General features: G+C 37.9%; 1 protein-coding gene across 3 annotated transcripts; it reads left to right on the plus strand.

Annotated features, from left to right (window-relative positions):
• Positions 1-1978: 1978 nt before the first annotated feature.
• On the plus strand, positions 1979-27645 carry LOC104588309 (uncharacterized). Of its 3 annotated transcripts, none has more exons than XM_010246187.3 (14): positions 1979-2456; positions 2574-2653; positions 3031-3240; positions 4448-4548; positions 6660-6853; positions 6966-7156; positions 23044-23391; positions 23485-23549; positions 24298-24346; positions 24484-24640; positions 24796-24880; positions 25142-25211; positions 25972-26112; positions 27121-27645. In XM_010246187.3, exons 1-14 carry the CDS (start codon positions 2342-2344, stop codon positions 27427-27429), a joined length of 2115 nt encoding a protein of 704 aa, XP_010244489.1. In that variant the 5' UTR covers positions 1979-2341; the 3' UTR covers positions 27430-27645. The 3 variants fall into 3 exon arrangements, with proteins under 3 accessions (XP_010244489.1, XP_010244490.1, XP_088750726.1); XM_010246188.3 differs by having other exon boundaries at positions 2577-2653; XM_088894600.1 differs by lacking the exons at positions 25142-25211; positions 25972-26112; positions 27121-27645 and adding an exon at positions 25073-25139.

Genomic DNA, 27645 nt, shown 5'->3' on the forward strand with positions numbered 1-27645 from the left:
TTTGGAACCATCAATTATGGAGGTGTTTCCTATCTACCATGTGAGTTGGACCTACTTTTCCAAATACACTATTCTCAATCAACATCTAACTGTTACCATTCTTCCCACTTCACAGGCTGGAAGAAGATCGACCTAAAACTTCACATGGAGAAAGAGAAGTTGATATTGCATTTGGCAAAGCTAGCTCGATCCAGCCTAAGGCCTACCCCACTTAGGCTGCATTTTGCCATTCCTTGTTTTAAGAATTTATCTCCCTTTTGCAGATAAGAACTCTGAATTCATATGAGTATTTTAGCAGTAAAAAGGAGATAGTCCTTAAAATAAGGAATGCCAAATGCAGCCTTAATCAAGCCCCAAGAACCAGCTCATTGTAGAGAGGATTAGGACTTGGGAGTGGGCAAAATGTAAATCCGACATTGAAATTGGCCCAGCCCAAGATGTCCACGACTGTGATACCAGAAAAACTTGGAACCAATCAACGTTTAATTGGTCCAACCCCTTTTCATATCATGTCTGTCCGACAGCATAGATTCTTCCTATAAAAAATTATGAATACAAACATAAATTATAGGGTAAAATACAAAAACCTCCCCTGAAGTGGTTGATAATCATAAAGATCTCCCTTATAGTTTCACTTTAGCAAAAACCTCTCCTCTATTTTTGAAAATTTCAGCAAATACCTCCCTTCTATCAATGATCAAGATGCACATTAATTGTGGAGTGCACTGCCCTTCCGCTGCTCTGCGTCGTGAGGAAGAAGATGAACATTGTTTGAGCGGATTATGAAGTTGCTGAGATAGGGCTATTTTAGTAAAAACAAATGCACATTAATTCGTAAAAGGGTAAAATAGGTATTTTGAAAAAATAATCATCTCTTTAATGTTTTTCCATCTTGGTCATTGACAGAAAGGAGGTATTTGTTGAATTTTTTAAAAATAGAGGGGAGGTTTTTGCTAAAGTGAAATTATAGGGGAGGTTTTTTATGATCATTAGAAACTTCAGGGAGGTTTTTATATTTTACCCTAAATTATAATACACATTATTTTTATACATAATTCACCTCATCTCTTGTGTTTTTTTTTTTTTTTTTTTTTGTGTTGTATTTGCATCTCTCGCGTGATTTAGTTTTCAACAAGACTACAAAAGAGTTTGAGAGGAAAAAAAGGTCCAAATTTTGACCCAAATTAGCGTTGTGAATAACACATAGAACCAATGTTTTTGAACCGTCGTTGATCCAGACAGTTGGACCATTCAGTCCGGGAATTGTCTAGATAACTGGTTTTGTTTTACTCTCAAGGCCCCAAAACCTCTCCCTAGCCAAAAAAAGTTGAATTGGTCAATAACTCATTGATTTGAATGATCGAACCATTGACCCATTTGACCCATTCAACAGTTTTAGCCATTTTTTTATTTTAAATATTTTTTATTTTTTTTCAGAACAGATCCTCCATTCAAACCGGATGATTGAACCATCAACCCAGAAACTGATGCCGAAAACGATTCCGGTTCTGAGTCTGTTTTTAAAACACTGCATATTTTGCATAGAACTCTCTGCATTCACACTTGCCATTTTGTGGTTCGGAGTTCGAAACAATCTACCAAGGGAACGACACAAACATCCATTTATCCAAAATCCAATCAATCGAATAAAGGGTCATCCGAATTTGATCCATTATAACATAAAAGTGGTGAAACCCTATCCAATCCGATTTATATTTAAATATATTTGCTTTTATTTATATAAAAATTATACTACTATTATTTTTGGTAATAAAAGAAAAATGCAGAAGGCATTTTCAGTTATTTTTAATTTATTTTTTGATAGTAGATAATGTTTTGATCTTTTTAACTTTGTTATTTAATATCCGATATCTATCCATATTCAATTCGATTTTTTTTTGAAACAAATTCAATTCGATTTAGATCCGATCGATGAGTTAACAATTTTATTTATACTTAGATATATCCGATTCGGTCCGATCCATTTGGAGCCCTGCCCAACCCCCTAGATTCGGGGTCTGGTGCATGGTTTCCGGCGGAAATAGACCGGCCGGTGGGTGGCGATAATACCGGGAAGTCCATTGAACAAATTAGATTTTTGTCATTTTGTGGGCATCACGCTAAAAATCGTCGATGAAAAGTTGAAAACCATAACATATTAACATCAGTTCCGGTTAGACAAAATATTTCTTAATTTAATAAGAAATTAAAAACTCCGGATCTCTCTCTCTCTCTCTTCCTGCGTCCTTCCTATGTACCGCGCCTCATTTTCGTCGCTCATTTAGGTTCTCTCAATCTCAATCTCATTCCACGCAGCCACAGGCTACTGCTTATTTACCAAATGGAGTCATCCTCCTCCTCCCTCGTCTCCAAAGCTAAAACGGCCTTCCATTCTGCGGCAGCAAAAGCGGAGAAAGTACTGACTGACATCAAAGCGGATATAAAGAACGATCGAGGTTTATCTCTCTTACTTTCTCCATTATTTACGGTTGAAATCTCTGTTTCTATGCGATCTATTCAATTATTTATTTTTTTCTTCTATTTACTATTCTATACAACTAATTCGGTCGAAGAAGAAGCCGAAGGACAATTCCAGAAGACTTCAAAGAAACTCCCTGAACACAACCCAGTATCTGGAAAAAGCGAAGGAGAGGTAAGATTGAATCCTTTTCCTTTATTTCTTTTAAATTGCATTTAACGTCGTGTTAATTTCGTTTTTGAGTTCGATTTTACTGCCATTCATTTTCTTTTGTTCTTCTCTAATGGAAATGTAGGTCCAAGTTTTTTTATTCTAATCAATTTTTGAAGATACTTATTTTTCCGTGAATTTGGATGTGTATCATGTAAACCTTTTGTTTAGGAAATGTTAATAACAGTTGGGAATATGATTCACATTACTTATTCGCTCACGAAATGACGAAACGTTTATAAATTTTAATTAGCTTATTGCTATTGCCAATTCGCCATGAAGTAGGAATATAGGATTATTTTAAAGTCTATTCAGATTAATGTTTATGTGCAAATATACAGAAGCACAATGGATTCAAGCATTCAAAATGGAAGCCTGCACCTCAAAGGAAAAAGCAAGAATGGCATGATTGGCAAGAGCGGTTGAAGAAAATAAGAAAAGGAAAAACAGGAGAAGGAGATGAGCAGAAATTTGAAACCTTGAGTTTGGCCTTTCCTGCCGTTGATGAATATTTGGATCAGATGGGCGCCAAAGATGTTTCTGAATTAAAGGTGATGGATTCTCCGCATTTATCTAGAAATTTATTTCAAGTATATGTTTGACTCTTCTTTTTGATGTGTATGCATCTACTTTTATAGTTTCACTCAATATGAGACATATGACAATTATCATTTAAAATATTATGCACCTAGAACTCTTGACACTTTTTAACGTGGTTTTTTGGAGATAGTAAACTCTACCAAGTAATACACTCATTTCTACTGACAGCTATCTAGCTCGTAACTGTCCCAGATGATCCCTTTTGGATTGTTATTGTAACTACCTTCTCCTAGATTTAGTTAACTAGCACTGTATATTCTTTGCCTCATGCTATTGTTGCACTTTGAACTACTACACAAGATTCAGCAAATAATTCCTAATCCTGAATGGGTAGACAAAAGAATGTGGACATTGGACAGGTATGGGCTATTCTCAGTTAAATCAATTTTCAACAGTTTGAACTCTTAAAGATCAGACATGTTTCCTAGCTCAAGAATTTGGGTCCCCTCAGTCCCATCAAAGGTGGCATTCCTGCCATGTTCTACTGTATTGGGTAAATGTGTTATGGCCCATAACATTTCTAGAAGGGGTGTGTTGTTTGAAAGCAGTATTTTGTGTGCTATGCACATAGAGTACAGAAACATCTAACCACCTTGTTATGCACTGCAAATTCTCATATAAGCTGTGGACATCGGCCCTATCATGCTTTGGAATGCATGGCTGTTTACCAGAACCAGTGGAATCTCTATTCCATAGATGGTACTTGAGTGGTTTGAGCAAAAGGTGTGAACTAGAATGTGGTATGAGTCCAGTTGCAATCTTGTGGACTTTATGACCTGGTGGAAGGAATGCATGTATATTTTGAAAACAAAGCTAGTCAGTGGGAGGTAGTGCTGAGGAGACTGGATGGTACCATATTGTTCTTCTTTTAAATACTGATACTCTTTTTTGTAAACAGCAATGGTGTTTAAGATATACATTTGTATGTTCCCAGTTTACAGTTCTTTGTGTACATGACTAATGTATTTAGATAGATTTATTCAATACGTCTCTTAAAAAAAAAGAAAAAGAAACATTACTTTTTCAAAAAACAAAAAATTGTGCTCCTTGCTCAAGTACATAAGATGATTTTGCCAACATTTATGGAGATTACAGAATTCCTTTTTCTACAAATTTCCTTCATCTTTGAGTATCAACATAGTATTAGTACTCTTACAGGTTTTAGAAGGTAGTGGCATTGTGGAGGAAAATTCAAATGCTTCTGGCAGACCTAACATTCCTCCATCATCTATCCTCAAGCAATTGGCAACAGTTGTTGAGTAAGTTCATCTTCTTAACCTGACAAGCAATGTCTTGGATACTTAAAACCTATCATAGAAAAAAATGATAGTCTTATATCTTGAAATGCTTTCAAATTCTTTTAATTTCTGGTTTTTCTCCTGAGCTTAAATTGTTGGTTATGACAGGCTGGTATCTGATGTTGAAATTTCCAATGCCTTTTCACGCACATGAAACCCATTGTTTTGAATTGTTGCAAAGTCTTAAATTGGTCTCTGAATTCACTGGACTGATATAACAAGATTTGTGTAGCTGAACACACAAAAAAAGGAAACAATAGTAATGTGGATGATGCACAACATTCTTTTCATTGGCTTTTTTAGGTTTACTTCATATCATAACTTGTTAACTGTGTTCAGCATCAGGGGCAGAAATTACATTGGTTTAGCAATGTAAATGTGTATTGGCCTGTGAATTGTAGCTCTCATCTATAGGAGCAGAATTGATGGTGGTGTAGCAGCATAAATTGCACTGTTCACCTTTTTTTATCATCTTACTTAATGTATTACATGCTCCTGGTTCTGGTCTTGTTTAAATTATGCTACAACTTTATCATCTAAATTATGCAAATTATCCTCCTCTTTCCACTTCTTGTGGAAATTTAGACATCAAAGAACTGCCATTAATTTATTTGTAGAACTTCCAAATTATATCTGTTTCACAGCAGGTTACTTCACATGGTACTTCAGTTCTTCTCAGTTAATAGTTTATATCCTTCAGATCCATTTTTTAAAAGCCTCATGCACAATAATTTTCTGCTTCGTCTCAGTAGTCAGTAATCATTATGGAGTCTTCTGTCTTTAGTGGTAAGCTTCAACTGAATTAACTCTTCCAGTGTTAATTTAGAAGGGACTAATTACAGGTTTAAGCACATCACTAATATCATCATCTAGAATCTGTAATCATTTGCAATAGAAAGTATGAGTATATATAAACCACTCTTGACATTATTAAGTAAAGTGCATAGAAAAATAGCATATCTGTTGGCTCTCTTAATTTCTCAAGCTTCAGAATTTGGGAGTTAGTTTTGAATTGCATATATTGGGGGTACTTAACCTTGTAAGTAGATAATGTAGCCAAGTGGTTAGATTTGTCTTTCTATATTGGATAGCTAGCTACACCCCAACTCATGTAATAGATTTTAGATTTTGTTTCTAAATTTAGTAAGTTTATTCTGATACCAGTTGTAAGTCTAGTATCTATAACAAGGACTTACGCCTATGGTACCTGTTAGTAAGGTGGTTAGGCTACGTACGGGGGTCTTCTTGAAGGACAAAGGAAAGTCAAGAGCAGGAAGTAGGCTAAAGGCTAGGGCGAATGAAGTGGTAGAATGATCCCCTCATTATGATTCAGGCCCCCATTTATAGGGAGAGATCCTGAGGTCCCAAAAGGAAGGAGCCAAAAGTATTTGATGCCCATTAGGAAAGGGAATCTTGGATTTGGTGTCAGTTGTTAGGGAACACTACTAGGGTTTCGCCATGTGTCTTACGAGATATCTTAAGGACGAACTTTCCTTTCATCTAAGGATTCTCATAATACACGTGTGCTACTTTCTTTCGTGACCCTTTTAACGTCGCACGTGTTTCTATTATTTGTTTTTGATTTGCGGTGAGTCTGCTCTCATCGCGGTTTTGCAATGGCTTTAAACTCACCGCAAGTCTGCACGGGTCCAAAGCTCATCGCGGTTCTGTGATAGCTTTAAACTCATCGCAAGTCCGCACGGGTCCAAAGCTCGTCACAACCTGTTTCGGGTGTGAGTTCATCGCAAATGTGTGATGAGTTATGAACTTATCACAGGTGTGCGATGAGTTATGGACTCATCGCAAGCATTCGCATAGTATTAGTTTGACACCTCCTATGTTCCGATGGTCTAAGTGACCACCATGTACCTACAGTACCATTACAAAACATAATTCTAATCTCCTTTATTAAGGGGAGGAAGAAAACAAATGAATATTCCCTTTAAGTCATAAGTTTTTTTTTTTCTTTTTTCCCCCTTTCCTCCTGCAGCTTCATGGGTTCTTGTCAAGTTGAACTTTTTTACAAGTCTGTGGGTTACAAATTTTCTTTTGCTTTTCTTCTTTCTTTACAGGGTTGGGAAAAACTATAAGTCAATGAAAGATCTTCTCGTATCATCCAGAGATTCTTCACCTGTAAGAGAGAGGACAGGCTTAAGTTTCTCTGCAGTGAAGTCATTAGTGCTTCGTGAAAAGGAGGAGAAATCAAACTCTGAATTTGGAAAGGATGATGATATCCCCTCGTTAGTCCATTCATTATTTGATGCAGGTATGCTTTTTAATGATTTGATGAAAACTATCCTTTTCTAGGTTGAATTTCTCATCTTTAGCTTCTGCATTATCCCTTGATGATTTTTTGCTTCCATTGTAATATTTGCAAGATATTCGCAGAGGAACATTCCCACAGAAGGAAGAATGCAGCTCTGGTTCAGCAACATTTACAATGGCATCTTTGCCAAGAGATGTTCATGCTGCTCCTCCTGAAAGTTTTGTTGTTAGGCTTTCTGAAGTCATGGGGAGCTTCAAGACCCTGCGGAAGATGGCATTTTTTTGGTGCAAGGTGGTGGATGAAGTAAGTTCATGTTTTTGAATTTATCTGAACTACAAGAAAGGCAATATTCTCATTGCATTTTCTAAATCATATGACAATTATTCTTTACCTCTTATTGAACGCTTCTATTCTTACCCTGAAAATTGACATGGGTACTTGTTCTATATGTCTTTGCATATCAACAAACTTGATGCCATGGCTTTTTCCCTTCTCTTCTTTTCTTTTATTATTATTATTTTTTTTACGAGTACCATTGCTTTTTCAATGAACATGTTTGCATATGCTGCTGTAAGAGCGCACAAATTGATATAGTTTTTCTTCTCATGGGAGACGATTTTTGCATGACTTTTTCAAATTTCTTTTTATGCCTGTCATTTGAGCATTTTATTATTGCCCATTTTTGCACAAATTGAACCAAAACACATAGAGAACAAATATCTTTCCTGGAAATAAGGAATGTCTTTGCTAGATATAATCATACAGGATGATGAAAACTTCTTTCCTTGAATAAAAAAATCTCAACCTGTCAGACAGTCAGAGAAATCTTTTAAGGTATGGTAGAGACATGGGCATCTCTTTTGATCTTTACTTCTGGTACTAAATAGTTCATGATGTTGATATGCATTTGGGTCTCTTTTAGGCTTCTCCTACTCACAATGCAATCAAGAGAAGTCTCATGCTGATTAGGTTATGTATGTATGTGTTAGAGAATATCAACCTATTCAAGGACCTCACCTAACAGCTTAAGCTTTTAGGTTGAATGGTTCTTTGAGATGGTATCAGAGCCATTTTGACCAAGTGGTCTAGTGTTTGATCCTCGTTACCCCCATTATAATTAAATAAATTTCAGCACAAGGTATGGGTGGGCCTGTGCTTGTTCACGCTTCAAGCCCAATGGGCTTTTGTGTGAGGGGGCATGTTAGAGAATGTCAACCTATTCAAGGACCTCAGCTAACAGCTTAAGCTTTTAGGTTGAATGGTTCCTTGAGAGTATGTATGTATGCATGTTGATTAGAAATGGTAAGTTTCATTATCTAAAGGATTTCAAAGTACAACTGTCAAAACCACCCTAGGCTGATTGGGTTGAATATCTAACATGGAGTCCATTGAGTCTATGTTCACAACAAAGTTCAATGTTTCCTTGAGGCCTCTCAAACTTGGGCTATAAACTAGGATCAATTTCCGGCCATTATCATTAAAAGCCGAAGGCTTCTTTTTCTGGTTAAAATAATTTTCTCACAGTTTGAAAATTTCAGATCAATATACATGTTGAGATATAACAATTGTTTTTTATAAGCAATTATTTCAATCTTGGTAGGAGTTCATAGTCACTTAATGTTCTTTTCCCTGACTAGTAACAAGATCAGAAAAGCTTTATTAATAAAAGCTGATAAAAAATAAAATCAATCAAACCAAACTTTTCAGCAAAAGGATAACTACAGTATTGCAAAATGTAATATTAAAAATAGAGCAGCAGAAACCTTTTTCAGGCTTAGATGCACCTCTATAGAATGGGGCTCACCCTACACTTCTTGCTAGATATCTGTTAGAGAGTTTGCTGATCTCTGTAGCCTTTTTTTTATTCATAACAATCAAAACTTGTATTAATTATTTCAGAATACAAGCATATTGCAATGATAAGAAGGGCAGATAGCCTCAGACAACCACCTTTGGAACCCTTTAATTAAAAATTCCTGTCAGACATAGCCCCAAAACATTTGTTCTCTTGTTGCTCCTTGTTTTGCTAGACCCTCTGCTATACAGTTAGCAGGCCTGTACACGCAAGATGCCTTGGCTTCAAGCTCCTGCATTAGAGATTTAGTTTCATGTAATAGATGTCTATACTTCCACTGTCCCTCATTCTGTTTGCATACAGTCTACTACAACCCTCAAATCCCCTTCTATAATTAAGTTCTTGTAGTTCAGTTGTTTTGCTTTTTTGGAGTCCATACAGCACTGCTTGCTATTCAGCCCTTGTTGAGTCCCCATGTAGTTGGGCCTGAGAACATGTCTAGAAAGTCTAGGGTTGTCTATGCTGCACCCATCAAAATTTAATTTGAGGTGTGAGGGAAATGGTGCTTTTTACTTGGCTCTTACTTTTGGACTGCTTGATGAGGATTCTGACACTAATTTCCAATTTCTTGTAATATCATACATTGTGAATAGAGCAAAAATGTCCAAGCTCCAAGGTCATCACCCAATGTGCCACCTTCACTGTTGTATTATCTACCACTTCTACCCTTCTTATCGTATCTTTGAAAAGTCTAGCATTCCTTTCTTCCCAAACACATCATAAAACTGCAGCTCTGACACATCTCCATAGAAATTTTCCTCTTCTTTTTGTAGGGAAAAAGAAGGAAGTCTCTAACAGGTTTTACAAGTCATTTGGTTACCTCCACCTGCACCTGAATAAAGAAAATAAGTGCTTCCAAATCATAGTCACAATATTACAAGAGATTAGCAGGTAGGAAGAATCTTCACCATTTGCTTTGCACAAGAGGCAGATATGAGGAGAGAGAGTCCAGTTAGGTCTTCTCCATTGGATAGTCTCACAGGTGTTGACTTTGTTGCAGTAGTTCTCCCAACAGAAAGCTCTAATTTTCATTCTTCAGTGACACTGGACCCTTCCAAATGGCTTTAATGGTTTAGGAAGGGGAGAATTAGGGTTCAAAAAGAGAGACTCTCAAAAAAAGAAGAGCAAGAAAGGAACCAGAGGATGTGAGAGTCCAAATTCTTGAATCCTGTTTGCAAGAGTCTAGGAAAACCCCTTTGAGATTTTTTTTTTTTGTTTTTTGTTTTGATCAGCAAAATGAGAATTTCATTCACTTGATAGGATTAAAACAGAATTACAGCAGAAAGAAACAGACAATGCATCAGAAAAAGTTATAATAAAGCCCAAAAATGCTGTTGCCTTTGAACTCCCTGTTTAGCTAGAGAGTCAGCCATTCCATTTGCAGTTCTCCTGATCCACGTGAACGAGGCATTAAGTTCCCTTGCTATGATTACTATCTCCCTTATCTGTAGATCCAAGGGACACTGCTGCTAGAATTGGTCCAAGATATCACTGTTTTTGAGTTCCCTTCTATTTCCAAAATCTTAAAATCTGCTTGCTTGGCAATCTTCAACCCTTGTAGCAGAGCTAATAGTTCAGATTTTAAGGAATCACCTTCCCCTAAGGGTCCTAAGTACATAGCCAACACTTTGCTTGAGGAATCTATGATTATTCCACCAATACTTGCCATACTCGGGTTTCCTATAGAGCTCCCATCGAAGTTTAACTTAATCTTGTTGGGACTTGGCGACTTCCACTCCATACCTTTCTTTCTTTCTTCTTAGCAGTGTGTGCCACTTCATTCCAAGCTCTTACTATATCAGTAGTTGAGAGATTTTGAAAGAGCTGGAGTGATTTTACCCAATGTGCAACTTTTATCTTCATGGCCTCCAGAATATCTTCTTTTGACCTATGCTTCTTGTTGAAAATTCTTGCATTCATTTCCTCCCATATTGTCCACTCCATCGCTGCCCTTACTGATTTCCACATAACCCTTCCTCTTTTTGTTGGCTGCCTTAGAAAATTTGGATCGAAGAGGCTTACTACATCCTGTGGAGCATTCCACCTGCAATCAAAAAGAGAATCAAAAGATTCCCAAACAAAAAGTACAAAAGGGCAAAGAATCAATAAATGGGTAGGGATTCACCATCTGTAGAGCAAAGGATGCACATATCAGGGGAGAGGCATTTATTTGGCTTCCTTTTTTGAAGCATGTCACAAGTGTTCACCTTCCCAAGAAACACCTTCCAACACAACTTGAATTTTTGGTGGGATGGGCTTGCTCCAAATCTTTTTCACAGGGAAATTCTTTATTTATTTTTTTGATTAGTAAAAATCTTTCATTAATAACAGAGAGATTAAGATACTTTTTTTTTTGTTTGATCAGAAACGATAACTTTCATTAGAGATAAATTAACCTGAAATACAGAATTCAACCCTTATTAGAAAAGGTTGATCCAATAAACATCAAACATTACAGCACTGCCCAAAAAAGACTCTCCCTTGCAGTCCCTTGTTTTGCTAGGGCGTTAGCAAAACCATTTGCTGATCTCCTTACCCACTTGAACCAAACACCCACCTCCCTTGTTATGCTAAGAATTTCCCTTATCAACTGTCTATATTGCCAAATTCCCAGCTGCCCTGATTGCATCCACCCAATTACCAACTTGGAGTCTCCCTCTATCTCAATCTGCTGTAGCCCCAACTGTTTGGCCAGTTTTACACCTTGATGTAGTGCCAAGATTTCCGCTCTTAAGGAATCTTCAACTCCTATTGGACCTGAAAACAAAGCCATTATCTTGCCTTCATTATCTCTGAAAACACCTCCTATACCAGATGGGCCTGGATTACCTATAAAGCTTCCATCAAAGTTCAGTTTCACCCTTTCTTGTGCCTGTGGGGACAAAACTTCCTGTATCATAGCTTTGGAAGTAGTAGTAGATGCCACAATACCCCAACTTCTATAAATGTCTTCAATTGAGAAATCCTTAAAAAGATCACAAGATTTCAACCAATGGATAACCTTAGTAGTATTCCTTCCACAACCTCTTCCTTGGATCTACATCTGCCTTTAAAGATCCTATTGTTTCTTTCCTCCCACACTGACCACAATACAGTAGCTCTAGTGGCTCTCCACATAATTCTTCCACGAACCGTTGGTTGCCTGTAAAAAGTTGGATCAAAGAGGTTCACCACGCTTGAGGAGGGAGTCCACCCGTAGCCAAAGAGAGAAGAGAAGCAAGACCAAATAAAGAATACAAAGGGACATGAGATTAGTAAATGTGAAATTGTCTCACTAGAACCCAAACAGAGGCAACAAACATGGGGGGAGAGGCACATATTTGGCCTCTTTTTCTGCAATAAATCCAAGGTGTTGAGTTTTTGGAGTACCACTTCCCAACAAAAGGCCTGAGTTTTAGGGGTACAGGGCTACCCCACACCTCTTTTGAAGGAAAGTTCCCTAAAAGGTTAGAGGTCTGAAGCAAAATGTTATAGAAAGAAGAGCAATTAAAAAAAACAGAAGGGGAAGGTTTCCAAATTCTGCTATCTCTACAGGACTGATCAAGAAAGACTTCCCTTAATTGAGTGATCAAATCATCAACCATCCCCATTTCAGAATCCCTTAGACCTCTTCTCAAGCCCAAATCCCAGGAGTTATCAACAAACACTGAAGAGATCACTTTTCTTTTGTTTTCAAACAAGGAGTAAATAGAAGGAAATCTATCTCTAAGGGAGTTTTCACCAACCCAAACATCTTCCCAAAACAAGACTTTATTTCCAGCGCAGACATCATATTTGAAATAAGGAAGCATAAGAGGCAAAACACCTTGTTTAGCTTTCCAAGGAGAACACTAAGAAGCCCCAGGGTCGAGTCCTGCATCCTAGCTGTTATCCGCCAATCCATGAATACTAGCAATCACTCTAGACCAAAGTTTGTCCTGTTCCATCGGTAGTCTCCAAATCCATTTCCCCAGCAAAGCCATGTTTCTTAATCTTATATTTCCTAACCCAAGGTCTCCATCATCCCTACTCCTAGAAACCACCTCCCACTTCACTAAGTGATCCTTCTTAGTATCGTATCCCCTAGTTCCCACAAGAAATCCCTCATTATCTTCTCTAACTGGTCAACTACTTTCATTGGTACTAAATTGGCAGGTTGGCTAAGGTTGACTTGATTAAGGTTATCCTACCCCCTAAAGAGATGTAACTCCTCTTCCAATTTGCTAACCTCTTGGAGAATCTTTCAATTACAGGGTACCAAAAACTCTCAACTAGTTCCCTCCCAGTGGTAGCCCCAAATATTGTAAAGGCCAGCCCCCCCACTTCACACCCCAAAATCCTAGCTAGGGAATCCACCTCCTCTCCGCCTAGATTGAGCCTTGCCACTCAACTTTTTCCCCAATTCACTTTAAGATTGGACTTCCTTTGAAATTGAAGCACTAGACTCTTTAAGTTCCGTAATTCCCCTTCCTCCCCGTCACAAAACAAGATGATGTCATCTGCAAATTGTAAGTGTGTGGCCACCACCTCCTCCCTACCAATCCTCCAACCTCTTATCAAATTGTTAGCATCGGCCCTCGAAATCATGGCACTCAACACATCAGCTACTAGGGTAAAGAGGAATGGGGACAATGGATCTCCTTGCCTAATACCCCTCTTTGCAAGAAAGAAACCCCTAGCTACACCATTCACCAATATTGAGAAATGACATGAAGAAATGCATCCCTTTACCCAACTGCACCATCTCTCCCCAAACCCTCTCCGCTTGAGAACCTCTAGTAAAAAATTTCAGTCCACCATGTCATATGCCTTTTCAAGATCCAATTTGCAAACCAACCCCTTTTCCTTTCTCCTTCTCTTCACCTCAACACATTCATTGGCAATAAGTATTTGATCTACAATTTGTCTTCCTTCTACAAAGGCCCCTTGATACAGTGAGATTAGAGACGGGAGGATCTTTTTTAATCTTAGCGCTAGGACCTTAGAGATGATCTTATACATGCTTCCCACCAGGCTTATAGGTCTGAAATCCTTTGGTTGGAGAGCGTCATTCTTCTTAGGAACCAAGGCAATAAAAGTTGCATTTGCTCCCGAGTTAAATTTGCCTCTCTCATAGAACTCTTCAAAAACCTCCAACAAATCCTCTCTAATTATCTCCCAACAATCTTGATAGAAGGCCATCGAAAAACCATCAGGCCCAGGAGCTTTAGCTCGACCCATGGAGAAGATTGCATTTCTCACTTCTTGGGCCTCAAATCTTCTTTCCAAAGATTCCAATGAGACACTATCTTCCACCCTCTACTCCAAGTCCTCTAAGCTCTCACTAGGTCTCCCTGGTTTGTCATACACTAATTTGAAGTGATTAACCAAAGCTTGAGCTATATCATCTTCCCTTGTCAGTGTAATTGCCCATCCCACTCCAATTTTGAAAAAAAATTCTTCCTTCTCCTCCCATTTGCCAACGAATGAAAAAACCTTGTATTGATGTCCCCTTCCTTTAGCCATTTGCACCTGGATTTTTGCCTCCAACTTATCTCCTTCCTAAGAAGATCTTCCAGTTCCTGTTTCAAATTCCATCTTTCCACCCTACCCTCTTCCCCCACCCTTCTTTTAGCTTCTAGTCCTTCTAGCTCCTTCACTCTCTGACTGATTTCTACTTTCCTTTGCTCTAATCTACCAAAAACCTCTTTATTCCAAATCTTGAGTCTAGCTTTCAGGAGTTGTAGTTTCTTGTAAAACCTATACCCTTTCTATCGGAATTCCACTTGGTCCACTTCCCACCATTCTTTTACCTTAGCTAGAAACTCTGGATGAAGTAACCACATCATGGTTTCAAATGTCGCCAAATGTCGCTAATGTCGCCTGGCATAATGTAATATAAAAATTACATTATTTCGATCGACATTTCCTATATTTCGGAAATGTCGACCAAATCGGTCCAAATAACAAAAAAAATGCAGTTTTTCCTATTATGTCGACAGGATGTCGACTAATGTCGACAAGATGTCAACTAATTTCGACAAGATGTCGACTAATGCACATTAATAAAATTTCCATTAATAATTTTTATTTAATATTTCAAACAAAATATTTATAAAAAAGAATTAACAAATTATAAAAACAAAAGAATAAATTAATTACTTTATAACATAAAACATAAAATATTAACTAGTTAGTATTTTTTAAAATATTTATTAAAATCAGAAAATGTTTATTAAATTTTATAATAAATCATATTCTACATTTAATATAAAAATCAGAATAAATTTAATAAATTTTATACTAAATCATAATTTATTATAAATTTAATACTAAAAATCATAATAAATTCATTAAGTTTTATAAGAAATCAGAATTTATCATAATCTTAATACTACAAAAAAGGAGAATCAGTTTATTAAATTTATAATAAAACATAATGTATTATAACTTTAATATTTAAAAAATCAGAATAAATGTATTTCTATTTACTAGTGTGAAATACATATATTAGAATTTATAATAAATCAGAATTAAAAATAAGAAAAGAAAATATCAGATAACCTTGTAAAAACATCAAAATGCATAACAAATTAGTAAACTAATTTGTTATTGATCTTAGTTTCTTAGCTTTATATAATGGTTGGGAATAAGATAATAGTTTAGAAATATGTATTCATGCTTCTTTTATCATTTTACAAAATATCTTTGTATATTTCCACAATGTCTCTAATTTTTACAATATTTCCCCTCGACATTTCCGACATATGTCCTATATTTTGGTAAGTGACATTTCCGACATATGTCCTATATTTTGGTAAGCGACATTTCCACCGACATCGACATTTTAAACCTTGAACCACATGTTTTTAAACCTAAAAGGGCACGGGCCTCCATCTAGTCTTTCTTGAGACAACATGATTGGGCAATGATCTGAAATAGGTCTCGGCAATGCTGTAACACCTAAAATCTCCCATTCAGCTTCCCAATCCACTATAAAGAGGAACCTATCCAATCGACAACAGGTAGGGTTTTCTTGGAAGTTTGACCAGGTAAAATTTGCTTGCTGAAGAGGGAGGTCCCACAATGCAAAATTCTCCACAAAGAGATTAAACTTCCTCATGCTAGATGTAATCCTATGACTGGGGTTATTGGACTCGTTTAAGAATCTTATTACATTGAAATCCCCACCCAAACACCAAGGGCCATCCCACAAACCCCTAACAGCTGCTAGTTCTTCCTAGAAACCTTCCCTTTCAGTGTAAGAGGTGGGACCATAGACATTAGTTAGCACCCAAGCCCACCCATCTTCCTTTCTCTTCAATATTATTGACGCCGAGAAGTTCCCAATTAATTCTTCTTCACACTCCCGTCTTCATTTCTCCATAAAGTAATAATTCCCCCTGAAGCTCCCCACGATTGTGCAAAGGCCCAAGTCAAATTTCTTGTTGACCAAATGCTCCTCACCCATTTCTCGTCCACCTCAGACAATTTTGATTCTTGTATTAAGACCACATCTGGCTTTTCTCTTCTCAAGAAGTCTTTGATCACTCGCCTTTTCGTTGAACTCTCCAAACGTCTTACATTCCAGCTTATTAACTTCATGGACAAACAATTCAGGTAGCCCCAACCAAACCACCCTCTTTACTCCTCCTTTTTTCTATCCTTCCTACCCCCACTCGCTTTATCATAAACCACCCCACTCTTCAACCTCTCCACCTCACTTAGCTTTTTCTTCCTCTTCTTAGAAAGCTCTCCTACCTTCTTACTAGACTCTTCCACCTTCTCAGCTCCTTCTAGTTTCTTACCTGACCCCTTCTTCTTCTTTTTCCGTTGTCCTTTTGATTTTCCACTGTATCCACTTTTCTCCACTGTATTGGGAAATTGAATAATCTCCTCCTCAACCCTACCTTCTTTCACATTCAGCTCCTCTTCCATTCTGATTATAAATAATTCCAGGATCAACTCCCAAATTTTGTCCCCTGGTTCTCTCTCTTCTGCTTCTGAATTTATCTCCCCCACTACCTCTGTCACTTGTCCCGAATCAAATGAATTGGCAGACTTTAAAGCTGGGCTGGAATCACCTGTAGGCCAGACACACACAGGACTTGAGGAAACAGAGTTAGTAACCAAAAACTGAACCTGAAAACAATCCAAACCTTGGGAGGAAGAAGACACAATATGAGTTGCTGGAATAGCCTGAACCCCTTTTGTTTGACTTTCGCTGGGAATAGGACCCGCGAAATCAAGATCTGGATTGATTGCAGTGGGAAGCGGGCAGTTTATAGCTTTGCTTGGAGGAACCAAATTGCCAACGCACACCGTACAAGCACCCATTCCCTGGTCTTTACAAAGGGTTGAATCCCCTTTTCTCCCTGTTTCGGTTTTCTCCTCACCCGAGCTTGTTTTCTTTCTTTCCAATTCCTTTCTAGGCCCAACCAACTCTCCTTGAAGTGTACAAGCCTCTTCTTCGAACAGTAACTTTAATCCTGGTTCATCTTCCTCCCCAAACCTTGAACGACATTTACTCTGTATACTATCATAGCTGGACTCTTCAACATACAACTCCTCTTTCAGAGACTCATCATCTACACTTACCCAGTCTGAAGCAGAATCCTCCTCTTCTAACCTTGTGCGATTATATCTCGGATTAGGTTTATCTGGGCTAGTGGAGTAAGAGACCAGTCTTAGCTACCACGCTAAAGTCGGACCAGACAAACGTTTTTCTTTCGAGCCAGTTGCAGACCAATCTGAAGAGGATGAAGATATACCACAGCGAATGTCCATAGTCTTTTGAACCTTGTTCCACCTCACGTGCCTATTTAAGTGGTCACCTGATTTATCTATGGGCTTACTTGCTGTTGGAGTCTTTTTTCCTGGCCCATCCACTTGAAGTTTAAGACTGGGCCCACCAGTACCCCTCACTTTTACCGTTGGCCTATCCTTATAATTTTGAACCTGACCCAGTCTTTTTAAAAGTTTAGTATTGATTCCCTGACTGCAGGCCTGGGCCATATCAAATGACAATTCACCTGTTGCTGTTCCAATCTACCTCCACCTGTCCCCACCTTTGGACACTTGTTCAAATTCAAAAAGTCTTCTGACAGACTTTCTCCACCTTTCGACGTTACTACCTGAGCAAAAGTCCTAGTCCGATCCTCTGATTTGCCAATTAAAGTGGAAGACTGGGTACTGCTTTCCTATCCCTTGCTTTTACAATTTCCTTCCCAGTGTTAACTCGAACCTTGGAGTCCACGTCTTCTTCGTCTTCCCCACCCCTCCCCAATCTCCACCATCTAGCTTCTGTAGAAGTTGCAATCCAAACCCTGAGTTCTACATTACCTGAAGTTAAATCCAAAGACCTTGGGATAAGCTCTGGCTTTGCTCCAGCTACATTAATCTGCATGGCACTCAGGTTGGAAGCATCAAAGGAAACCATCTCGCCTCCACATAGCTTCGCAACTTTCCTGAATACCTCCATCTTCCATAGATGGAAAGGCAACCCAATAATTTTCAGATTGATAAGTTCTGTGGGCTCTACCAACTGTACATTGCATAAAGGCTTCCATTTCTCCAACACCACCACACCTTGCTCTGTTACAGCCGAAACAGTAGCAAAACCCAGAGGAATCCCCTGAAAATACACTACAGCCTTGTGGTCGTCATAGGGAGAAATCTGCAACACCTCTGTAGTCTTCAATATCTGTTGGACTTCTTCACCTAGCCTCTCCCAATCTTTTACTTTCTTGTTTACCAAGAGGACAAGTTTAAGCTGCCAATCCTCTTTAGGTTTGTTCACCCACAATTTCACCAAACCTAGTCCAGCATCAATCTGCAATTTACTTTCCGTCCTATCTCCTCCTCTCCTGGGATCTCCCTGAAAACTTTCCCTGACTGCCCTTCAGATTGTTCCTTAATTTTTTGACCATCTTTTAGGGCACTTTCTCTGTCATTAGTTACCACCATAAACTCCTGAATTGCTTTTGCTAACTGGTCCCATCCCGAGGCCTCCCTTCCTTCAGGGAAACAGGTAAACTGCTTCAGCCCCTCACCAAAGTGTTCCTGCACTCCCAAAAGCCTCCCGTACTTGTTTTCTTTTCTTTCAGCCACGTAATTCCTGTTCTGTTCCAATAGACAGCACCTCCACTCCCTTGATTTTTCTGTTATTTTAGCTCCACCGAGAACTCCTTGGAACCATGGTATCGCCCTTCCTTCGAGAAGCAAAGAAGCTTTCCTCGATTCTACAATCTTTAGAGAGAGTCCATTTCTAGTCCAGATTTCTTCCAAGATGAAAGTCTTCGCTTCCACCTTCAACATTTTCTTCCATCTTTTTGCTTGCAGGAACTGACCTTCCCTCCCTCTTTCCAAGCTTCCCCCGCTGACCTTCATGTTTTTCATAACTCCATGCAGTTTGCTGATCCTAAGACTGCATGAGTTTCATGAAAATCAGTAGTTCTTGTAAAAGCATAGACGTGTAAAGCACCAGACACCAGAGACAGATGGGCCCAATGACCAGCTTCTCGAAGAAAGACATGTAAAGCACCAGATACTTTCACAGGGAAATTCTCACCCCCAACAGGAGTTTGTACAAGGTATTGAAGAACGAAGCACAAGTAAAAATGCCATAAGAAGAAACAAACCATACTCTAGTGTCCTCCAAAGATTGATCCAAGAAGGCTGACTTAAGAATATCAATCAAACAAATAAGGGACTCACACTCATTATCCCTCAAACCTCTTTTGAAGCCAAAATCCCAACTCAAACTAGAGTGAGAAAAGGTGACAAAATTTGAAACGGGTTGTAATTTGTAACTAGAGATTGAACAAAGATTGGTGAAAAGGGAGCAAAAAGGAGTATCACCCAACCAAAGATCTTCCTAAAAAAGCACCTTAGAACCACAACCCACATCAAATCTGATGAGATTAAGAAAGATAAGATATACCTCTTGTATTGCTTTTCATGGAGAACTCGGGGAAGATGTGGGGGTTACCTTTGCATTCCAGCCATTGTTCATCAGCCCGTGAATGCTTTCTATCACCTTATGCCACAACTTGTCTCTTTCCAAAGGAAACCTCCATTACCACTTTCCTAGCAAAGAAGTATTCTTGTGAACTAGATTCCCCAAACCTAAACCTCCCTTTTCCTTTGTTTTGCTAACTTGTTACCACTTTACTAGATGATCCCTCTTTTCTACCCCAGGTTCCTAGAGAAAATCCCTCATAAGTTTTTCTATAAGTCCTACCACTCTAACTGGAATTCTAAAGGTTGAAAGGAAATAGACCGGTAGTTGGCAACCTCTCCACCACTAGCTTGCAAAAGTTTTCTGATCTTGGATTCCCTTCCAAAGGTAACCCTAAGTACTCCAATGGTCATTGTTTAACCTCACACCCTAGAATCTCAGCTAGCTCTCTCAAACTTTCATCTTCCAAGTTAATCCCTGCTAAACAACTTTTTCTCCAATTTACCTTCAACTTGGAAATCAATTCAAAGGAAGTAATGAGCTCATGCAAATTTCTTATACTCTTCTGATTACCTCCTTCACAGAATAAAATGATGTTGTCTGCAAACTACAAATGAGTGATTGCCACCTCAAGTCTTCGTACCTTCCATCCTCTAAATAGGTTTCTCTGATCAGCCTCCATGATCATCCTACTTAGGACATCGGCAATTAAAGTGAATAGGAAGGGGGAAAGGGGATTCCCTCGTCTTAACCCTCTTTTTGCTGGAAAGTAATCTTTTTCCACACCATTAATCATGATTGAGTAATGCACTAAGCTAAGGCATCCCTTCATCCACATTCTCCACCGCTCTCCTAGCCCTATTCTCCCCATAATTTCTAGGATAAAAGACCAGTCCTCAAAGTCATAAGCTTTCTCCAAGTCCAATTTGCCTACCAATCCCCTCCCTCTCCTCCTCTTTTCTGATACACATTCATTTGCTACCAATACCCGATCAATAATCTGTCTTCCTTCAACAAAGGCACCTTGATGCTGTGAGATGACCAAAGGTAATACCTTTTTTAGTCTCTCGGCAAGAACCTTTGCTATTATCTTGTAGAGGCTTCCCACTAAGCTTATTGGTCTGAAGCCCTTTGGACTTTTTGCTTCTTTTTGGGAATTAGGACTATGAAAGTTGAGTTTATACCTTGAGAAATTTCCCCTTCAGCGTAAAACCCCTTTGAGATTTCATCTAAAAAAAGGATTCTATCTCTCTTTATTAATAAAATTTGATTGTTACTGTTAAAAAATAGTCTAGGAAAATTCCATTGAGATTTATAGCCATTTGAATATCAGATTTGTAGCCATATGATACCCTGATCCCCGTATATGCTTAATGCACTGGTGTCAGAAATGGTATATACCTGATACGGCACAAGAGACTGGATGGTTTGGCTGTTGGCAGAATGCTGTACATGGGGTGTAGAATCCCCAAATTTACAATGGTATAGTTACAAAAAGATGGATTCTGGATGGTTTGACTGGATGGTTGTGCATGATTTCTTCTATGTGAGAGGATCTGGCTTCAAAAAATTTTGCTGTTCCTCTCCATCCAAATGGACAACAGAACTGCTGCAGGTATCATATTCCAGATGACTCTGCCATTACTAGAGAGACCTTCAATTCTCCAGCTGTTTAGAAATTTCTAGACAGAGCTAGGAAAGACCCAGCATAAGTGCAGGTTGACCAGCATATGGTTCCAAATAAGCCTGCTGACTGGGCAGTGCAGAAAAAGGTGGTTCATCTTCTTGTGTAGCATTGCATAAAGGACAGTTGGGGGATGTGATAGGGATACCTCTCTTGCTAAGGTTGTCTTTGGTGAGGCATTTAACATGGGCAGAAGTCCAAACCAGGAATGCAACTTTAGAAGGTACTTTCCGTGCCCAAATAACCTTGTGAGGAAAAGTGGGCTCGTCCAAGTTAAAGTGCTGAACCATGTTTTTGACCATAAAAATTCCCTTCTTGTCCCATTTCCATATTATACTGTCCTCTTCTGAGAAAACAGGCTGGAATGTTGCAGGTGAAGCAAATCTTCTAAACTTTCAATTTCTCACTCAAATAGGTTTCTTCTGAAAGTAGGGGATCAATGGCCATTAGCTCCTTCATTAGTAACATCTCAGCTAGAGTTGCCTCTTTGTTGCTGGCTGCATTGAAGAGGCTGGAATAAGATTCTGCCAATGGTCTGTCTCCACACCAAAAAGCCAACCAGAATTTCAGCCAGGAGTCATTACCAGCTTGTTATCCATGCCTTCTAGTTAACAAGCTGGTACTCTGACTTGAAGGCATATTTGAGATTATAATGGGCCTATATGTAATTTCTGGTACTCTAAGTTAAATGCATATTTAAGCCATTGATTGTATTGGCTAGGGTTTGAGAAAGTCTGAGGAAGGTCACTTCTAATTGAAGGTTATTTCTTCTCCCTTTTGATAATGGATTGATCTCTCCTGTGGATGCATGCTTTCTAGTCGAACGACTCGAACCACATGAAACTTGTATATATCTATCTATATATATATATTCTTACTACTTATTTTTTGGTTTGTTGTTTCAAGTTTCTTTGTGTTTGTGATTCTGCCTACGCATTCTGGGTAACCTGACTGTGCTGTCCAGCTCAGGTTAAGAGCCTATATCAATATTTTTATTCAGGATCTTAGGAAATGGAGTTCTTTCCCATTTCTCATTTAGACTGTGGGTAGACATTTTTTTAATCAATATGTGGGTGGACATATCTGGGCATCATAATTGTAGAATCTCTAAGATACTGACTAAAGCTAGTAAGGGAGCCAAACACCAGGTGCTTTGGACTAGAAGATCATCAAATAGCATGGTTGATACTTCAGTTAGACAGGACACCACTAAGAAGCAGTTGTTTTAGGAGAGTGTTGAGAATGAATGGGAGGATGGTGTATAAAAATTAAAAGTGGATTGATAACAAGAGTTCAAAAACTTTGTAGGGGTGTTGGTCTTGCTTGTACAGTCTTATCTGTATATTCTTTTATTCTTTCCACGTTTAATAAAATTGATTTTAATTGCCAATTGAAAAAAAGAAAAAAGAAACATAAATGATGGAGATGAAATCTCCATGGATCTTCACATTCATCTCTAAACTAGCCATTTACTGTTTATGAACCCCCTTCAGAATGTACCTGCTGAGGCCTGCCAACTATCATCAATCTTGTTTGAACAGCATACCCAGAACCATTTGAAGTACAAAAGAATTGTACTCTAGCCAAAAAAAAAATGCTTCATTGTCCTTTTCTTTTTTTCTAGATGATAAAGGTGCAATGGTTTTCTGGCCTACATGGATCCGATGAACTAATTGCATTGCATAGCTGACAATTCTCTTTGACATCATTAATGAATTTTCACTCTTATGCAGCTGAGAAGACGGTGGCCTGAAGGACAGCCTGTACCTGGTGTGCCACTTGATGAAAGTCCAGACCTGAATTCATGTCTTCTGCATCAGCAATTGCAAGTTATTAATTGTTGTATATCCAGGAAGGAACGCCGTATTATTGCCACTGAGTCACTGGATTGTGTTACAAGAATGGCCAAACCAAATTCTGAAGAATCAGATGTTTCTTGTGACGTGGTTTCTTCAAGTCCTATTCTGTATGCTAGGATTAGCACTGGTGAACCTGTTCTCCGATTAGGAGCGGATCATCCATCTGAAAAGAATTTAACCATGCTAGAAACAGGAGAACCTGTATACTCTCCTGTTACTCAGGTTTATGATATTCCTAACTGGATGAGCTTTTGCTTTTCTTCCCTTGTGATTCTATGCCGAGACTATTATTGAAGCATATCTGCACACATGTAGGAGGGTCCTGTTCTAACTGAAGAACTTATTAGAGAAACAGAGGAGTTTGTGCTGCGAACTGGGAGGTTAGTCTATTTAGTAAATACATTTAATTCCATTTTTTATTCCAAAGAGATTCTATTTTCATTTTGTCTTCATATAACCTGTGTTCTTTCTTTCTTTTTTTTGGTTTCAAATTTGAAGGACAATACCACTAATCACATGTAGTTGATCAAATATTCAAGGGAATAAAAACTGCAAACACATTGTTAATTTTACCCGAAACCAAGAGGAACTGATTGATCTCCACTGGAGAGTTGGGATTGAATATGCACCAAGCATTGCAAGGAAATAAGAAATGGAAGAAAGATGAGAAATTTTCAATCATACAAATATGGATAATTTTCTTTCTTTGACCAACTCAATGAAAGTGTAAGGCAAAAATGCATTTCAACAGTAGTAAACAGATATCTTAATTTTGGATTCTGGATTCTTACCTGACAACATGTCCTTAGGGAGGTGCCTAGCTTGAAAACCATGGTGCCTGCCTAGGTGACAAAAATTACAAGGCAGATTATTATGTTATTAGTTATTGCCATTGAAACTCTTATTAGTATTTCTGTTGGTACATCCTACAATACACTATATATTTCTTATGTTTTTTTATTTATAGGCTCTTAAATACAGGATATTTTAAGTCACTTTTTATTACAGGTCTTCATAATGTTTGGAATTAATGCTAGTCAATCTCTTTTAGTGTTAATTTTAATTTAATTCCATGATAAGCAGAAGGCACCTATTAACAAATCATTATGTTTTTCCTGTTATGCTCAGTGTTGGTCCTGGGTGTTCTCAACTCCTCTCTGACATGCAATCCTTCAAGGTGAAATTCAGTAATGAAGCTTTTACATTTTTATACGTTTTCTAGATGATTATGTGCATTCTAGGTTTGTGATGTTATTAATATATGTACTACTTGCTTGTTCTTTTAAGTCAAATTGATCAAGCATCATGTAATAGGCTGCAAATCCTGGATGCATATTAGAAGACTTTGTAAGGTGGCATTCTCCTCCAGATTGGATGGAAACTGAACCATGTAATGAAACTAAAGACTCCTCTAGTGGTGGAGATGCATCATCTAGGAGAGGTCAATTGAGTAGTCGAATGCAAAAAGAAGGTCAAATCTCCTCATTTGTCATTTAAGAGTATTTTGTTATTGTCCCTAGCCTAAAATCGTAATTAGTTCAAAACTGCACAGAAAACATAAGTTCCTAAAGCTTATCCTTTTTTATGTGCCTAATAATCATATAATTTATGCTCACCCATGTGTAGGTAATTTATGGCGCGAACTGTGGGAGAATGCTAAACCATTACCTGCTGCAAAACAAGCACCACTCTTTGATGAGGATTTGGCAGTGTAAGTAGGAAAGTTTCTTCTACAGGTTGTTCCTGCAACATCCTTATATTTATATGACTTGCAATTGCCCCATGTCAGTTCTTAGCAATAAAATGGCTGAAGTTCCTTTTCACTCCAGCTGTAATTTTTATCTCTATGATGTTTCTAAAAATTGGTTTTTGACAAGAATAATTTATTATTTTAATTATGTAGGGAAGGCATATTAAATTCTTCTGAGGACATCCTTCTTTTGACAATAGCTTGATTGTTTTAATTTTCTAGGGAAGGCATATTGCAAGCTTTAGAGGATATCCAGCCTTCTGAGCTTCTTAAACAGCTCTTTATTTCATTGGTGAGTTCTATTATGTGCCTTATGAACAATGTCTTCCTGTCTTCAATACCATTTCTTGTGTACTTTGCAAATAGAAACTACTTATGCTTTCCTGTCGGAAATCTGGTATTGGTTTCTCTAGTTGACTGTAACCTTTATATCTAGGAAACTGCACTTAGTTACCAAATGCATTTTTCCTGTCCTTGAAATATGTGTACACATGGTAATTTTCAGAAAAAAATTGTAAATGTGGAAATTATTATAAACTTTACTGCTATTATTTATTCAGCTTTAATAGTTCTCCCTGATAGATGACTGTTGAAATCATGTAGCAATATGTGAACTTAATAGAAAATCTATTCATTTGCATTTTTCATTTTTTAATGGTCCTGTAAAGGCTGTGCTCTTTACAGGCATATACCCCTTTGTTCATCTTTTGGGCTTGTGTGGAGGAAACCTTATCCATTTATTTCACATTACCTTAAAGTTTTAGTTTATGAAACAGTCTGTACGTTGGGGAGTAACAGTTCTTAACAGTCATGTAAAGGCTGTGCACTTTAGAGGCATAGACCCCTTGTGCCTTGTTCTTCTTTTGAACCTCCTGCTTATTCTTCAAGAGCTTCTTAACCTATTTCTTCTTGTCTTGATTCCATCATAAAACCAATCTTCCAACTTCTAAGTAATTGACTGAAACAGAGTAGGATCTGAGCCATGTTTGATCCTTATATTCAGTACTTTTTTTGTGTAGTACTAATGCATCATATTTTTCCTAAATGTGCAGCTGGTTTCAGGATTTGTTATTTCTGAAGCTACACTTTCTACAAACAATCATTTTTCCAAGCTGTTCTACGAGTGCAAGGACTACATGGTTGCCATGTGCCAGGGTGAAATTTGGAGTGAAAATCTTGATGATTTATGCCAGGTAGTCCCTAGATTTATTGTCTATTTAATGTTCATTTCCAACAAGGCAAGGCCTATTTATTTGGACCACTGAACCAAGTCAAAGAGTGGGTTCCAGGCAGGGATATATATGATCTGGATTCAGATTAGATACTCCCTGATCTGGGTTATATTCAATTATATGTTTTGTATATTTGGATTGGTTCAAATCCTACTAACTGATTCAGATATTATAGTTTATATTTATTATACATTTATACACACACATAAATGATCTGGATTCAGTGCCTACTAGTCATCAAATAAACTAGAGGCCAAAACAACCAGTCATCGGCCCACAGCATTGATAACACTAATCAAGACTTTGATCATTGTCAACAAACATGTGTAATTTAACCTTCTTGGATTTTAGGTCTAGTTTGATCCCAAGCTAAGCTTTATTGTGCCCCTTGCACATAGGTTTTGACTTTGATCTAGAAATTCACCTGCTTTTATGTTATCATAAATTGGACTATATTTGTACTAATATAATATCTTACATGTCACTCATGCTGGTTGGGGTGATCCTCCATTTAATTGATACTGTCTGGTCTTTTAAAATTAAAAGTGAATCCAGTCAAATGGTCATTACCATCTATTTACTTTGTTTTGATAATAAAAAGTAGGCAGATAACAATTCAGAAATAAATATCTAATAAGACTATCAATTTAGAAAAAAGTAGATGATCAGGGAACTTTTGAGAAGCTTTTGACCTAAAAGTCTTCGTTGTGAGGTGGCAACCATGGTGGATCCCTTTATATCTCCACCACCTGCAACAGATAGTGCTTCTTGCTAACTTCCCACCCTAATAGAAATGCTCACTCTTAATATATTAAGCTTACCTTACCTGTTAAAAAAATAGAAATACTCTTAACATATTAAGCTCAGCTGCTTGAGTTTGGAGTTAATTACTAATGTAGTGTGATGAAATGGAGTTACCTGTATTGTCCGTGGTAAACCAGATGCTTACAGAGGGAAAATGGTGTATAGGTGTATGAAACAGTGGAGACGATCTTAATTCATCCTGAGGATAGCCTAATAATCATGAACCAGTCTGAAGAAACCACAGGTGAGCCAAAAAGTCGGTTCATGAAACTCAGCCTCAACTTTGGTGGTAGGGATAGGAGAAAACCTGTCTCAAAAGACCAGAAAAACATGGATGACACTTCCACACGTCAGGTATTCTCTAATCTGTTCGATGGGAAGCCATCTCTATTTTCAAAGAAGCCTCCCAAACCCAGCACATCTCAAGCTGATGCATCCCCTTGTGTAGATGAAAATGATTGGACTGTTGTTTAAGTATACTTTGTTGAGTGATTTTATTGCCGATTGAAGAGCATGTAAATAACTTTTTGGTGAAGTGCCACACATGTATCTAAATTGTTTTTACAATGTTTTGAAATTATGATTGTAAAGTTTTTGACTTTATACCATACGTATTTGAAAGGGTGTAACTAAAGAATCTATGTATAACTTTGTGTGATTTATCAAAAAAAAAAAGCCCAACTTTGTGCA

The sequence above is a fragment of the Nelumbo nucifera genome, chromosome 1 (genome assembly GCF_055504915.1).
Source record: "Nelumbo nucifera cultivar China Antique chromosome 1, China Antique-T2T, whole genome shotgun sequence".
NCBI lineage: Eukaryota > Viridiplantae > Streptophyta > Magnoliopsida > Proteales > Nelumbonaceae > Nelumbo > Nelumbo nucifera.